Below are 16,735 nucleotides of genomic sequence, written 5' to 3'. Positions count from 1 at the left end.
GTTTATCATCACTCAAGTAACGATTAGTGACGTATAAATATTTGAATTTCATTTTAAAAGCACCTTCGTTGCAAACTGACAACATAATGTATTCTTCAATATAAAATGGTGTAGCATATATTTTTTATCCTTTAATTCTACTTTCATAGAACTTGATAAAATCTTGGATACAGACACCGGCGGATCTTGGTTGATTATCTAGTTGACATCAATCCCCTTGGATGTTCGTGAAAAGTAAAATAACGTAGTGGACGCTGTATCACGGTCCTGTATTGGTTACACGAGTGGCGAATAAAATGTGTTTAAAATCCCCGAAAAAATTTAGGTGGGGTTTATAGCGGCTAGCATTTGGTTAAATAAGTTAAATTTGGAACAGCAGACGAAATTATTTTCCAATAACACGAGGAAATGCGAAAGAGTTAACTGAACGAAAAGGACCTTCTTTTAACGAGCTGGAGTTGCGAACAAAGGTAACGCGGTGACCGTTTCTTTCTCGTTCACACTCAGGCGGCTTGTGCCTGACGAACACTCGCATCTGGAAACTAATAAAACAAGAAACTTTAATGTTAATGTCGACAATGGATAGCGACAGAAACAACACTGGAAAAAGAAGAGTTTTAACAAACAAAGTAAGGAGGAGGATATGGTCAACTTGTAAAATCCATAGCCGATGTAGTACGCTCGACATCGCAGTCTCTCAGGTGAGAACATTTCCATGTTGAGTGAGCTTGGAGTTTGGATAAACTCACTTATCTATTGAGATGCAAACCATAGAACCTCCGATTTATTATAATTATAAACTACTTACTTTTTTCGTCCAGGTCTTTGACTATGGCGGACAGCTGTTTTATTTGTTCTCTCAGTACAGACAACTCTTCTGGCTGATAAAAACAAGTTGTTTTCAGTAAAATTATTTTGCGTGTATCGCATGCTTATATTAATCCTTCTTACAGGGGCGTAGCCAGGATTTTTCAAAGGGGGGAGGGGTCACAGAAGCTACTCACCATTTACACCGCTGCTCTCCCGCCTTTATCAGTAGGCTCAGTCGTATTATCGCGGCATGAAGGCCCATATTAACTAAATGCAAGAGTCGTTGACGAAAATACTTTACAAAAAAAACCAAATTTTAAAAAAGTGGGCTTTTCAACAATGGCTCTTACGGCCAAGATATTGTCATGGCGTTTTCACCCCCGCAATATTGAAGGTTGTTTGCTCTAAAGAAGGCTTACCAAGGGGGGGGGGGGCCACGGGCAACGCAGGACCCCCCTGGCTACGCTCTTGACTTACCGAAGTGCCAATGCCAGGTCGCCCGGGTTCCCCTGAGGGTCCAGGCGGTCCACGTAATCCTATCGGTCCTTGTACTGACTTCCCTGGCTCTCCTTTTCGTCCTGGTGGACCTGAAGGGCCTCGTGGTCCAGGTGATCCAGGAGGACCCGGATCTCCCGTCACTACCATGGCCGGACCTGGTGCGCCCGAGTCTCCCTTTTGTCCTTTTGGACCCTGAGGGCCCTGAGAGGATCCTACAAATAATTATGAAGACAAAAAATCAATTTTTGAAAATGAGTTAATTTTCTCAACAGTAAAGGAGTTTTGAGCAATTATTTCTTCGTACCTCCTACACCTTTAGAACCTCCAGGTCCTGGTTCTCCCCTCTTCCCCGGTCTTCCTGGGGGTCCCGGAGGGCCGGGGAGTCCCGGTGGTCCCGTATTACCCCTAAAGATGACATCGTCATTAGATATGGTGGCAGCTGCAGACGTCCCAGCTCTCTTAAATAAATGAGAAAAAAGTAATCAGTTTAAAATTATTCTTTAAAGGCAAACAGAAAACTAGCTTGTAAAGGAGAAAAACCAGACCTTTAATGTTGATCTTTTTTTGTGAAGTAAACTCTTGAAACTTGTCATGTGATCCTGACACTTAAAAAAAGTTGTTTGATTTGTGAAACAGCTGTCATCCAGGTTAATTACAATGAAGTAATTAGCTAACCTTTTCCAGTGCAGATAATCGGCTTTCCCATGAAAGGAACTTGGTACAGTTAAAACAGGCTGTGGAATTAAGCAAGAATCACAATTAACATCAGCATGGCTAAATATTTAATGAATTCAGAAGAAACCTCATAAACGAAATGGCAAAACGATGTACATGTGGTAAATTGATGGTGCATTTAATATCCTTTCTTTTCCCAAACTCCACAAATATAGACATAAATGAACCTGCTTTTCTAGCAATTTCAGCGAATGAACACAACTTATGAAGATTCATTATCTCTTGAGCAGATCTCTTATTCTGTCGGGTGACTTTTTCCTTATATTATAAGGTGAAAGGGTTCCCAGTTATTTACATTTCCGTCTGCCTATTTTGCAGAATCGCCGTCTAAACAATGGAACTACGAAACAGCGTGAAGTTTTTGGATCAATTTTGTCCTTTGTATTTGAGACATGTTTAAGAAAACCCACGTGTGAATTAAAGGGACAATAATGAATAATTTTGAGATCTAGTTGTTCCGTTTTGAAATTGCGAAATGTCTCTCAGTTAGCGGCCACGCATTGATCAAACAATGCATGTGTTTCAATATAAAAAAAGGACAAATGCACTTCTTACAGCGTTTTCGCCAGGAAAAAATATCTTCAAAGAGGGTTTTGTTGGAGCGACAGATATTTAAACTACGTAAAAGATTTAAACAAGCCACAGAGTATTGACCTCAAAGTTATATTTTATATCTAGACAACTGTTTTTCCTTTCGCATGAAATTTATTTGCTAAAATGTTGAATTTCATTAACACTGAAAACAATAACATGCCGACCAGGAGGAGTAGCAATTATCACCTAGGCTTGAACCCTTATCAACATCACCGTATCGGTCGGTTTAAATTAAGGAAAAAGCGGTTTACCATTTGACTGCGATACACCTGAAGCTTCGAGAAAATTACTTGCTGTGAAGAAATTGCTTTATCGCTCAAGATTCGTATCAGGGTCATGTGACATATTTTCAACTTCAATTTCAATATTGAACTGAAAGTCTTAGCTATGACTTTGTATCAAGAGATATGCGACGCACAGACTCAAAAATTACTGATCGAGGATAATCCGCTCTCGTTCGTCATCGCTCTTTCAGTTATCAACATTTTTTTGTCTTTCACGGCCTCTGTTGGAAATTTACTCATCTTGCTGGGTTTAAAAAAATGTCGTAGCATTCATTCACCGTCCAAAGCTCTTCTATTCAGCTTGGCCATGACAGACCTTGGCGTCGGTCTTTTTTCTCAGCCACTTTTTGCAGCGTTTAAGATCATTGGCTACCGACAAGACTATAAGAATCCGGTCTGCATCATGGCAGTGTTTGATACGCTCATCGGAAATGCGCTGGCAGCCGTTTCTCTGTTATTAGTGAGTGTTATTTCTATTGACAGATTTCTGGCGTATCGCCTCCGCGGGAAATATCGTAGTGTTGTGACCTTAAAGAAGACAATTTTTGCTGTTATGTGTTCCTGGGTGATCGCCTGTGTTTGGGTTGGACTGGGAGTATGGAAGAAGAGTTCCGCTCGAGTTTTCCAAACTGTTGTTGTGAGTCTGTGTTTAATTGTACCTATTGCCTCATACATCAGTATTTATGTAGGATTACGAATGTGTAGCTCTCATATCCGAGTAAGAAGTGTGCTAAATGCAATTCACACGCCACACTACAAGAAATCCGCCATTACCATGGCTTATGTCTGCGGGTTTCTGCTACTATGCTATCTGCCTCACTTTATGTTGGAAGCCATGTCTGGCTTGTTTAACGATGAAAAAACATATCTTCGTGTTAAAAACTGCACTAAGACAGTGGCCTACTTTAGCTCATCGATAAATCCACTTATTTATTGTTGGAGAATCCAAGAAATTTTTGACTTTGCTTCTTCATCATTATCACGTCTATTCTGTGTTCGCTCTGGATAAATAAAGGCACTTTAAGTTGGCATGACTGCTGCTAATCACAAGACAGACGTTAAATATTTCCTGTTAATGCGAGTAAGTGAAAGCAATACTGATTTGATATTAAAGTTGGAGATACAAATTGGCAAAGTAATTTACATGGAAATTTGAGCACACTTAATGTCTAGTGACGAATGATAGCTTGTTTGACTGATTCCCTGAGGTAAAATAATTTACCACTTTCTTCTATTTCACCGCACGACTCCAGTATATCATTAAGAATTTGTCCTGGCTTTGTATGTAATTTAGTCCCCTATATTTCCAAATTTTGTAGTACTTCTACACTTTATGTACAAAGGTTATTTGATTTCACGTTGATTTTTATAGCGCGGACATTTGATTGGCCCATGCGTTCTTACTAACCTTGACTACAATCCGGACCTGTGAATCCGGGACAACAATCTTTCACTGACACCATAACCGTTCTAACTTCTACTTTGTACTCTGGACGATACGAAACTCTGAAAACCACAAATACAACAGATTCGGTTCATATTTTTTAAGCGCTAGTGTCCAAAATAATCTTAATCCTCTGTGGAACAACACAATGATGCTGCTTTCCCTCCCCTCCCCTCCCCTCTCCGGCCGGGTCCAAGCCGCACGGACACGTTCGATTTTCCGGCCGCTGAAGGCTTGGGTCTGAGATTTGATTGGAGTCCGAAGTCACGTCGGCCGTTATCTTATCCTGTTCTAGTCGCTCCAGTACGCTTCACTATTGAAAGTCTAACTATAACGTATACATACCTATAACCTGTGCATACTTTGTCCTGAGACTGTGTTCCACAATAATACTTATATCTGTTCGTGACTCGTTTCATGTGCGCCACATTGCACGTGACTTGTTTTGGTTTCTGGTATATACAGTATTGTCCACCAGAAGATTTGCTCTCATCACCCTGGTTTCCAGGCTTTGGAGGGCTTGGTGCCTTTCCATGGTGTCTTTTTTGACCAGTTTTCTTGTACAGCGGTAGCTTGTTAGATGGGTCCAGAACCAATCGATTGGCCGGATGGTGTGCGGTTTGGCTGTTGTGAGAGTGTAAGGAACAGAGAAGAGTTCAAATTTGGTTTCCACAAAATCGTGCTTCTATTCATTACACTCGCATTACAAACTTACTCACGCAAGGGGAATGTTCGCAAGGCTTTCCGTGGAAGGCTGAGAACAAATCTGCACATGTGAGTAAACTACGCAAAAGTGATTTATTTCTAAACCTCGAAAGCAAGTAATCAGAAAACTTTCGCATTCGGTCATTTTGGACAAACAGACTTAAATCTAACCTTTGAAAACGTGAAAATAGGCGAAACTTCCATTGCGCTCAATGTTGATGTTCGAGGCCGCCGTATAAAGATTCTTTTTACTGTGAATATTAAGGAAAAATTTGGGACAATTCCTACAGTAGTATATCCTCTGTCTGTGTTAGTGTTATATAACCCTTTACACCTTAACACCAGTACACACATTCTCTCCACTGTTCCCTAGACAGTACCTACAGTACCCCTACAGTACTGGCAAGTAAAACTTGTTTGACATTCGGTTTCCAAGATTTTCCTCTATTCCCGTGACCTTGATAGATTCAGGAGTGATTTTGCAAGGAGAACGTAGATGCTAGGTTCCCTCAAGGGTTAAGCGATTAGTCGCTGCTTTGATTTTCTCTGTCAATCTAAACTCTATTTTCACTTTTATGGTGGTCATCTTGCACGATGAACAAAGTAAATAATCGCGCTTCCATCAACCTGTCTGTTTAAAATGTCGTCCGATTTTTATCTTGTTCAACACATTTAAGATAGCGTAATCTACTGCAAGTCATAAACGTTGTGCATTGCAAGGGTGCAACACGCTTAACTAATTAATTTCATTGATGAACCTGGTTTGAACTTTTACGTGACCTGATTCATGTAAACTGCACAGTATCAAATTATTTTAGTCACAAAAATTAAACCATTGCAAAGGTCGATAAAAATACCCAAAGCATGCCAAATCTTTGAACAATTTTGTGCTCTCAGCAGAGATCGGATTTAAGGTAACAACCGCAATTGCTGAAAAAAATGACAGGATATCAGTCATTCCTGCTAATGCACGTGGGTGCTTCACCAGAACAATACAAATACAGCGCATCGTGGAGCAGTCAAGTTTAAATTCAAGAACTGAGGATACTTAAAGAATTTTTAGGTTTATGTTATTTGACTAAGGCCAAAAAAAAAAATTAATTTTTGGTTCAAAACCACGACATGTTTCAAAAAGCTAAGTTTATAATTTCATGCTTACAGATGTCTTTCCCTGACAAATTACTTTGCTGTTAACAAGGAAATCGGATTCTTTCAAGACTTTAAAATTTGCTCGCGCTTTGGCGCAAATTCTTGCACTAAGTACACCTTTGAAAGTAATAAACTCTTAAGAAATAAATGGAAGTAAATCATTAGAACTAAAGATTTCCCCGGCTTTCATGGCAAAAGGAAAAATACCGTAGCTACAATGAAGGACCAAAATCTATTTTCGACTTATCCCGCAAGTAAATGTATACCTCACCTTCGAGCACGCGGGTTACTATAACCGTAGAGGGAAATTGGTCTTATTCCATAAGAACTTGAACTGCGGCGAAAACCGCAAACAGCTCCGAGAAATGCCAGAATCAGAAAAACGCAACTTTTAAATTTTGAGATCTGCATGCTGTTGAATCGATGGCAAGGACGATCTGTCTCGATCAGCTCTCAGCTAGAACGGTTTCAAGACACTGTCTCTGTCAAGCTGCTCGCAAGCTCAGCGCGTTCCAGGTAAGCCCAGCTTATAGGTTTAATCTTGCTTCATTGAAACCTGGCTGCACATGTAAGTTGAGTTTCTTGAGAGCACCCGCCACTGCGAACTCTTGATATCCTCTTTTAGAGCAGTTCCTTGCGTAAGTCTGTGAATTTGAGATGGACTCATGAGATAATTGATAACAATTCGTGGTGATGACAAAATGATCTGAACATAAGTTTGTGATCAAAAAGGACATTTACTAAACTAGCGCCCAGGTATCTGTTTTAATTAACTGGGGATTTCCGGTCGCGTTGAGAGCGAAAAAAACCTTGGAAGAAATCCAGACTACCACGCACGAAACTTAAAAGACGTTTTTACACCAAACTGATAAGAAAATTAAAACAAAACTATATTGAAGTGAATATTTCCTTAAGTGTTACAAAAACATTGGTAAATCAACAAACTAGTGGTCGAACACCAAACGTTAGCACATGGGCCTCCGCTGGGATGTATCTTTGTTGTTGACCTTTTAAGCGGCAACCGACCCTTGATAACAGTAACTTTAAACCAATCAACTGAGGTAAGATTTAACACCAGCTTTGTGTTGAAAACCGAATCTCTTCAGTCGTTCGTTGTTTAAACAGCCGTCAAGCAGATAAAAAGGAAGTTCTTCCTCTCTCGCATTTTTGCGGGAAGGATTTATTAGTTGGGAAAAAGCAATACGTGTCCTGTTTATCTAAGGATCCGGATAACCGTATCCATCTGTTGTAAATGTTTTTACTCTGCTAAATGGCATTACATGTTGTATTTTGCGAAAAGAAAAAAAAACTGACTGAGTGTTGACTTTCCTTTCAAGTTCTTGTTAGGCTACAAACTTCTTCTTACCTGCCGGCATTTCCGCATATTCATGCTATTTGTACTTAGGCATTTTCACCCGAGGTGTCACTGACCGCTGATGGCATCTGCCCAATTTAGTTTTAGCTACGATTTCTTAGGCTGTTTTATATTTCACACCAGCTTAATCCTTGTACATTTCAAACGGATTAACTCTTTTTTATTAACTCTCTTCCATTGTATCTTTGTCTGTCTTCGTACATGAAGCTGCACAGAATCAGTTGTGTGTCTATCCGTGTGTAGAACTGTCAAGCTTCTGAAATTTACCCGACTTCACTTCAAGTGATTTTCGACCTGTAATTCTTATCTCCCCTATCCAAAAGTTGGGCGTGGTCAAATTATTTGGCCTAGAGATAAAAGGGTGAAAAGATGCAGTGATCCTGCCACAGAAATAATTCTTTTGCCAGGTTTGTTGGAGGCATTCGTTGTTAGACATAACAAACACGCGGGTGTTACTTGCGATCTTCATCAATGGAGTGAAATAATGCGTTATTGTTCGACAAAATATTAAAAGGAAATGCAATAATCAGCGAGACAACTTGCTCCGGTGGTAGAAATAAACATTTGGCGTAGCGCAACGGAAAATCTCCCGCAATTTGAAAGGGTGATTTTTCCGCTAAAGATCAAAACTGTTAGGACCACCTTTACCAATCAAATATTTTGCGCAGACAATCGTCACAATCGAGACCCGGTAGTTGTCCAGGTTATCCACTAACCAAGGACCGAGATAAGAATGAAATATGTTATCGATTAAACGTGGGGGACTTTTGCTTTTCAGCTAATCGCTATAGCAATAAGGAAAATCAAGAAAAGGAAATAAAGTCATATCAAATTGTCCGCCTGGTAAGCTTTTCACCCATTTGTGGCTTTTATAGTTCCTTTTCATTTGGCTGCTCATACAGTCATGTCAGTCTCCGAAGAGCTGGTTTAGGTCAGTTCGTTCCAAAGTATCAGAAGAAAATCAAAACAAGGGAAAATTCTTTGAATTGTTTGCTTCCAATTGCAAGAAAAATGCTTGTAATCTCGCCAGAGGATATCCCCTTGTTATAATACCAAGGGCTCAACATAACTACATGTATTAAAGCCACTCTGTTTTTAAACCGCAAGCATAACTTTTTGAAAGTTCAGGGTTTTTCGAGCTGAAGCCCTAACCCTAACCCGGATCCAATTTTTTTAGTAACGTTACTTAATGAACGTAAGGTAACAAGAACAAAGTATCTTGTGTCGGCAATTTTTCACAGATAATCGATCAAGTGTACTCACGTGATTTTTCTGATAACGTTAAGAAGGTTAATGACACCGTTTACAATCGGCTCTGATCGTTTTAGCGGGAACTATCGTCACCAACGCCTCAAAGAGACAAGAATTTCTTTAAAATTATGACTAATCGATTCAAGAATCATCAATTAAATTCGCTAAACCCCAAATAAATTGCTAAATACCTGGAATGTTCTCTTATCTGGAGACACATGTTGTCGCAATTAAATGTTTTCGATAACGCGTTATCCGCAACTTGTTTCAATTACAAAAATGCTTATCTATTTGCAGTGTTTATTTGTTTATTCAAGATATCTGGACTGGCAAACAAATCGTTACAAGAAATTTCTGCGACGGCTCACTCTGTAAATAGCTTTCAGTTGAGTAAAAATAACAGATGAACTTTACTGATAATGTGAACTCAAAAGAGCTGCGATTAATTCATAATCATGATGGCTTTTCCAGAGCTTCGGCCCTCAGGCCTTTGATCCGAAAACAAATTTTTTTGAGGTATCATTTGCTGTTACAATAATCTTGCATCGTTCACGTTTCAGCAAACAAGATCAGAAGGACCCAGGTCGTCGCCGATTAGAACTGTTATCTAGACAAAGAGTAGCGTAAACAGACCGTGAATCAGTTGTAAGTGATGCTGAAAAAAAATCTGACTGATGAACTGTTTGAAAACACAAGAAAAGCCAACTGATGCTTTAAAGATAAAGTCGTCTGGGGCTGAAATCACGAACTCCAAGGTGCACCTTAGATTATGCTATACCCTATCTCCCCACCCCTAGTCAGAGAGTCATTCATTCAAAATTAAGTCTTCCTTATCACCCCCTCACATATACTCTACAAAGAAGATGGCGATCGTTACGTCATTCAAACTAATTACATTCACTTCAGGCTAATCAGGGAACCTAATCACTGCACATTCATTCGATTCTTTGTAGTAGTTGAGAGTATACAAGCCAATCCTGAGTGGAAGCAGAAAAGTGTCTGCAGCTCAGTTCGTCGGTAATGCAATAGGCAGGCAAGCCTATGCAATTTAATTAAAAACATTTAATTATTGTCGTTGACATGTATTTCAGTCGTTGAGTTTGGTGCGGATGAATTATTTCGGCCCTGAGGCCTTCTCTTGACGCGGTTGTTCAGTGCATGTTTTGTTTAAATCAACGGAATCGATTGAGTTCTCTATCCATTAAAACATACACGTAAACATAAAAAAAATAAAACACATGAAACAAATTGCACTAATGTAAGAACACCAAGGGAACATGAGCAGAAAAATAATGTGCTTCTTTAGAAACTAACTAAACAGTTTGACTATGGAGGTTATAAGTCACTGTTTTTCAAAATATCATTAAGGGGACCAACAACGGCTGAAGTGAATAAACAGTCATATTCGGTCTATACTTTACCACGAACCTTTAGGTTACGTTACTGTAAGATAAAACCCTACTAAAATAGTACACATTTCTTTTTCTACTAACTATCAGAACCAAGTTTGAGTTTGCCATATTCTGGTTTAGCGCTAGCCACTTTTTGAACAATCAGTCCTTAAACTGTCTATTTAAAAGAAATCATTTTGACGCTGTATCAGTCCAAAGGTAATAACCTCAATCCAATTTAGATGATGAAGCAAATATTGCTTCTTTATTTGAAGACAATGATACTCGGCTTTCTTCAGACTGCATATTTCAATTATATATATGCCGTCCGGGTCAGTTTAGCAATCTTCAAGGCTGTCGTTTGATGATGTGGTGACCAAAGCAACACGGATATCTCGTGGATGACATAATTGTTTTGCAGGACTTATCGTCTGCAATCAGCGCAAATCTTCTCCATCATTAATCTTCACCAATCTTTTCTCGTTTATTTTTATCCCCTTCGATGTTCGTTTACCCAGAATTTTTTCGTCTTAGGTCTCGTGTTTTCTTTTTAACATCTACATGTACCATGTTAACTGTTGCTTACCAACACTGAGGCACTAACCGGCGCTCTCGTGTTTAAGCAATGATAAACACAAACAAAGCTATCCAGCCTAAAAGTGGAAAATGAAAAAAAATGCAGTCTGGACCTGACGAATTTCAAATCCCATTGGACTCAGAGGGATGGTGGCTAATAATCCTCAGTTGGTCCATTAAAAAGAGAGCCTTACTTTTTTTTAATCAGAAAAAAAAAAGCATGTGCACGCACACTTGACAGGAAATCTTCAGACCAGCTTAATTAGACTGGGATCTTACTTCTCCGGAAATCTTAAGAAAGAAAAATAATCCCTTTCACTTCTCAAATGAATTGCTCCATTCTGCAGTTTTCCCCTAAAGTCCTTTTTTTTTCTGCTTTTTAATGGCCTAGAATAGTCGGATGCGTTTAGTCAGACATGCGTAAGGACCGGAAGTTACTTTCATATTTAAGGAGGCTGTGTTGACTGGATCAGTTACAGTCGTTGTGGGTGATGAATGAGTTTGTCATCTCTAAATAAGTTGTATTTTTGGAATGGTAACCAATAAAAGCTCGGTTTAATCGTATTAATGGAAACAAAGAGCTGCTTAACTCAGTAAGCTCAACAGGGTCAGTCTTTCATCACGGAATCTTTTAACAAATGGCACCTGACTTCACTGAGTAACATAGTTCTCAAGTAAAATCAAGAATCCCAACCGATCAACTTCACACAAGGACACCCTTAATTTATTAGGGTAGTTTCACACTAAGCCAATATAAACGGGATAAGGTCAGGTCAAAACAGAGAGATCCTTCGCCAACTTGTGTTACTGAATCGTATTCGTTGCTTTGGTCAGTGCATTTTAAGCCAATTATATCTTAATTGGTACAATATCTGAATTCATGAGATCCTTAGAGCAGCGCAGCGACCCAGAAGTGGGATATCAATTGCGTCGCTGTGAATTAAACTGTCCTGTCTCCGTCAAGAAACTATAAAGAAACGGCTCTTCCCGAAGAGATGGAACACATCCAGAAACGTGATCACGGTACATCACAGGAAGAGCTAATCAAAGACGGAATCAGTAGCAAACATGAAGTCGGATTTTGTAGTAATTAACTTATAACATTATATTTCCACAAAAACTGAAGGAGAAACACGCATGCGAGTATAGAAATGTTTCAGACGTTCAAAAATCTCCTCTTCTGCTGTGAAATCATGTGAACCAGATCTTAAAATGTCGGGGAAAACTTTACATAAGTTTGTCCTGGACGCGTACGAAGCGCCTATTGAAAAATAGTTTGGATTTCTTTACACCCAAATTTACAAACAAAGAAACTCCAAATCAATCAGCAAAATGTAAATATTTCAGTAGTCACTGACATACCGTTTTGGATAGTAAGCTTGGTTGCCCTGTGGAATTAACTCACTTGCTTTACCGTTTGACTCATTGAGCGCTGGACTCTTTACGTCAACCAAGTTGGCCAAGTCCGTGGACGAAATGAAATAACACAACTTTCTCCGAGTAAACGGATTCACTTAGCATGAATTGAAAATTGAAACTACCGGATAAATATTTAGATAAGTATTTAAGTCAATCTCACGCTGAGCTTCCTCTTGTTGATATAAACAGTGCGACTTGCTTGGTACTCAAGTTAATGCAAACGTATTTTGAAACATCGTTTGCTGGATCTATGTGGTGCATAAGCTTCTTTTTCGCTTAGTAATTGTGCTCGATAGCCGATGTTAACACATATGCAAGTTATATTCTTAAATTTTCACAAAAATCTTAGATTAACGGGATAAAAGAAAATCATTTGTCGACGTAATTGGTAGTTGTAAAATTTGAAATGATAACTACTCGGCTAAACTTTGTTTTCCTTGAAAACAGAACGACTCTTAAACTCTTCTCCATCCTTAACACTCGATTTAAAAATTCACACTGAATTCTAATTTCATTTTAATCGACTTCTTTAATTTTGACCAACCTATAGTTGATCCTGTTCCAATTGAAGGATTATGATCTTACTTCCAGATGTTTCACATAATAACATAGTAAAGTCCTTAAGCCCGCTGTACTGAATCGCTATTTTTTTTAACATGTTTTAAAATCATTTCAGCCGAAACATTGTAAACAGGATGTATCTATTTCACTATAAGCTGGTTTTAAATATGATCCTGTACTATTACTTTAAGTTCAAATCAGTTAAATGATATATCTTTCCTATTACAAGTTACGTTCAACACTTACTAAGTGAACTAAATGCGGTTGAAGCAACATACCATTGCCTGCTTTTGACTCTGTTTCGTTTTTGGTTTGTGTTTGTTGAACAGATAATTAGTTATTTCAAGTATCCCCTTGTTTTTCATTATATGGAAGTGTCCGACAGGACTGAAGCGTCCCCGATTAGACGGAAGAGTCCGAAATCGAACAGAATCATTCAAAATCTATCAGAGATGCAAGGCCGTAACTATGAATTTGTCACTGGAGGGAGGGCGGGAGGGCGGAGGGGGGAGGGCGCGGAGGGGGGAGGGCGGAGGGGGGAGGGCGCGGAGGGGGGAGGGCGGAGGGGGGAGGGCGGAGGGGGGAGGGCGCGGAGGTGGGAGGGCGGAGGGGGGAGGGCGGAGGGGGGAGGGCGGAGCGCCGTGCCAGAGGTACAAACCGCTTCGAGATCTGAGGACCATTTGTTATTTTGCCTTCGTTCCCATTCTGTTGTATTATTTCACTCTCAGTAAGTGAGTAACTAAGTTTTCATGTCTTGGTCTTATATTCTACTTTAACAACTTCTTTGAATTCAGTGTAAATTCAGTTTAATATTTAACTTTTTTATGACGTAATTAGGGAGGCAGACACTACAAAAGATTGTATTTATATTTTGGTGCTGGCTAAACCTAAGAATCCAGTGACCGTCGCAATTCAGCAGATCCACGGCGTTAAAATTTAAAAAAACCTGGCCTAAATACACCTCAATTCTAAACATGAACTAGTAATTCGAAGCTAAGATTCAAGTGGATCAGAACCGATGTGACCACACGCATTTAACATTACACAATTAAAACATTATAGGGTTTTAAGACTTTTAATTGGAATTTACACACGAACTGTCTCTAGAACGATCAGACAAAGTCATTTCTAGCACGTACCCCTTACCTTTTAATTATTGCAGAGACATACCTGTTATTTGTTTCCGTGAATAGCGACGTTCTGCTTGTTTGGATCAGAGTCGCCTCTTCGTAGGAAACGCAGCCTCCTCAGTCATGTCGTACTTTTACCACAAACCCGAGGAAAGTCTGGGGAGAGTATACCAAGCCTCCTCTGAACTTTGGTCTCCTTTTCAGGTTTCGCTGAGGAATTCGCCAAACAAACGTAAAATTCTAAGGAATTCCAAAGGGAAAATCATCCTTAAGATGGTTTGCTGTTCGTTTGTTTGGTGTCTAAAGAACCTTGAAAGCACCAACGGCCTGCACAAAATGCCAGAATCAGAGCAGTGGGCACTAAAAATGGAAATTAAAAAGTAGCATAACACATAAGAGTAACATAACATAACGTTTATTCAGGAAGCTACAACCCAAATATAAAAAATGCATCCTGAAAAGGGAAAATCGTGAGGTTAGCCCTGTATAAAAACAATTTCCCTGACTAAAAACATACAAAAGATCAAATTTAATGGCTACAGATTCAATAAATATTCAATAAATACGGGAGCCCATTACTTTGAAGTTTTTCCTGGTGGCTGAAACGGCCGCGGACTAGAACTTAGCTAAAGACCTTCTTGTCGTCAATATTCTTCTAGACTCATGACGTAGGTTTCAGGTACAACTTCATACCTCATAATATGCATACAATTAATTGATAAGACTGTAGACACATGCCGTACATGGAAATCTCTCCAGATTTTTTCCTAGCAAAGTAGTCGTAAAAAAAACTAAATGATATTGATCAACAAATTATTAATTACCATTTGTTCTTCGTGTGGTTCTTTCTAGAGGTTTTGACCTTTCCGTGTTCGTGACTTTTTCATCTCGCAGCAGCTGTGACGTAAAACATCACGTGTTATTTCTCATTTACTCCTTCTTTCGCTCTGTTTAGCGTCGATTGCTATCATGGCAGGAACTGAGGTAAGAAAGTTCTTCCCGTTTATTTAGGTCTTTTAGATTTTATAAGGCGATTACAGTATTTCTTACAGGTGCCTGGACAGTTTTTTATTGATCACTGTGTGACACCTCTCAGGTGTAAGTTAAGATTTCAACAAATCGAAAGGTCATTGTTGTTTGTGCGATTCAGCATGGTTCTTTTGATTTAGGACAAGTCTTTCTCATTTTTTGAACGATCGACCCAAGTTCAATTCCGTGAACTTAGGAATTACTTTCTTAGTCAAAAGCCCGCGAATATTGCAAATCAGATTTCGACGAATGATAGTTTATTTCTCGCCGGTCATCAATAAGTAAATTATACTGACTGTTTTGCCTGCATTTCAAGGATGAATTTATCATCAAAACCGTCAACTTGCCTTTTCAAACGCTAAAAATAGCTGTTAAAATGAGAAGTGGAATCAAATCTCCTTTTGCTAGTGAGTTTAGGGCTACATTCAGCTTTACCAAAGAGCAGGGAAGTCGGAAAATTCCGGTCACGGTCAAGGTATTCGGCCACGTGACACTCTATGTGATCGTGAACTGTGACAACAGTACATTACGCAGTGCGGAGCCCAGAATATTCAAATTTCTGACTGGATCTACAAAACCTCTCTTAAAAACCTTACCTGCCATTAAAAGGGGATCAAAGCGTTATTCCCAGTGGCAAACTATGTATGCTTGAGTTTGATAGAGGTTGCTCTTATATTTTTAAGGATTCACGGCACAAACATGGCAAACGGGAACAATGTTTAGTTTCTTTACATGAAAAAATAACAAATAAACTTATCCTTTGCTTCCTTCAGCATGATAATGAATCATTAAAGGACCACTGTCCTGCATTTAAGGAAGGCTGCCCTTATTCCAAGTTGACAGAAGATCTTTACATGGGTGAATTGAAAAAATGCCCTGAGTTCCAGAAAGGATGCCCCTTTAAAGATGCTAACAATGTCAAGGAAGTGGTTGAAGAATTGTCTAAGATGCCAGAATCAAAGCACCACACAGGAGCAGCACACAAACAGGTACTTGGCATGCTGAAGGCTGTTCATTCTGAGTCCAAAAAGTTGGAAGAGAAGGTTGGAGAGTGTCCTGTATTCAAGACAGAGGAAGGCTGTCCTTTCAAAGAAGCCAGCAAGGAAGGGAAACCTTTGGTAGAGCCACCAGCAGCTGTGCTAGAAGATTTAACTGCCTCTGATGTCAGTAAATTGAAGGAGAAGTGTCCTGCTTTTAAAGAAGGGTGTCCATTTGCCAACGTGGATAATGACTCTCTTTTAGAAGAAATTAAGAAGTGCCCTGAGTTTAAAGAAGGATGTGCCTTCAAGGATGCCAAAACAACGGAAGAAATTTACAGTAAGCTGTCACAGATGCCAAGCAGCGACAAGGACTACCACCATAAAGAAGCTCTGATGGAGACCATGAAAGTTGTTCACAGTGTTGGCCATGAGAAAGCTGAGGAGTGTCCTGTTCTACAGAAAGATGGTTGTCCATTTAAAGCTGTTGAGAGTGAAGGAAAGCTTCTTGTGGAGCCAGCTGATTCAGTGTTGCCAGCTGGGGTGAAAAGGAAGTATCCAGCTTCTGATTCAGGTTGTCCTTTAGCCAAAGCCGGCAAAGAAGATCCGAAGAAATAATGAGTGGATCTCATAATGACACTCACAAGCTGAAACATAACATGCAAAAACATAACCTTTTGATTTTTAAATGAATAAATTTTTTGGTTATGATAAGTAAGCTTTCAATGAGTACTTTCATTGAAAACAGTAAGCCAAACCATTAAAGTTAACTTTACCATTCTTATCTGAGTCTTGCTGGTTATGATT

At 39.3% G+C, this 16,735-nt stretch overlaps 2 protein-coding genes across 5 annotated transcripts; one reads left to right on the top strand and one right to left on the bottom strand.

Moving 5' to 3' along the window:
- Positions 1 to 118: 118 nt before the first annotated feature.
- LOC111327422 (uncharacterized) lies at positions 119 to 14,888 on the bottom strand. Of its 4 annotated transcripts, XM_088740134.1 has the most exons (11): positions 14,747 to 14,888; positions 13,963 to 14,282; positions 6,491 to 6,863; positions 4,711 to 4,989; positions 4,330 to 4,427; positions 1,984 to 2,042; positions 1,854 to 1,913; positions 1,613 to 1,766; positions 1,288 to 1,520; positions 809 to 881; positions 119 to 542 (listed from the first exon to the last, which is right to left on the bottom strand). In XM_088740134.1, exons 3-11 carry the CDS (start codon positions 6,628 to 6,630, stop codon positions 445 to 447), a joined length of 1,194 nt encoding a protein of 397 aa, XP_088596260.1. In that variant the 5' UTR covers positions 6,631 to 6,863; positions 13,963 to 14,282; positions 14,747 to 14,888; the 3' UTR covers positions 119 to 444. The 4 variants fall into 4 exon arrangements, with proteins under 4 accessions (XP_088596260.1, XP_022787333.2, XP_088596261.1 ...); XM_022931598.2 differs by lacking the exon at positions 1,854 to 1,913; XM_088740135.1 differs by lacking the exons at positions 13,963 to 14,282; positions 14,747 to 14,888 and adding an exon at positions 12,175 to 12,322.
- On the top strand, positions 14,767 to 16,712 carry LOC111327423 (uncharacterized). The gene is made up of 2 exons (XM_022931600.2): positions 14,767 to 14,906; positions 15,725 to 16,712. Exons 1-2 carry the CDS (start codon positions 14,892 to 14,894, stop codon positions 16,544 to 16,546), a joined length of 837 nt encoding a protein of 278 aa, XP_022787335.1. The 5' UTR covers positions 14,767 to 14,891; the 3' UTR covers positions 16,547 to 16,712.
- Positions 16,713 to 16,735: the final 23 nt, after the last annotated feature.

The sequence above is a fragment of the Stylophora pistillata genome, chromosome 12 (assembly GCF_964205215.1).
Source record: "Stylophora pistillata chromosome 12, jaStyPist1.2, whole genome shotgun sequence".
Classification (NCBI taxonomy): domain Eukaryota; kingdom Metazoa; phylum Cnidaria; class Anthozoa; order Scleractinia; family Pocilloporidae; genus Stylophora; species Stylophora pistillata.
This window is presented reverse-complemented; position numbering and strand designations above follow the sequence as displayed.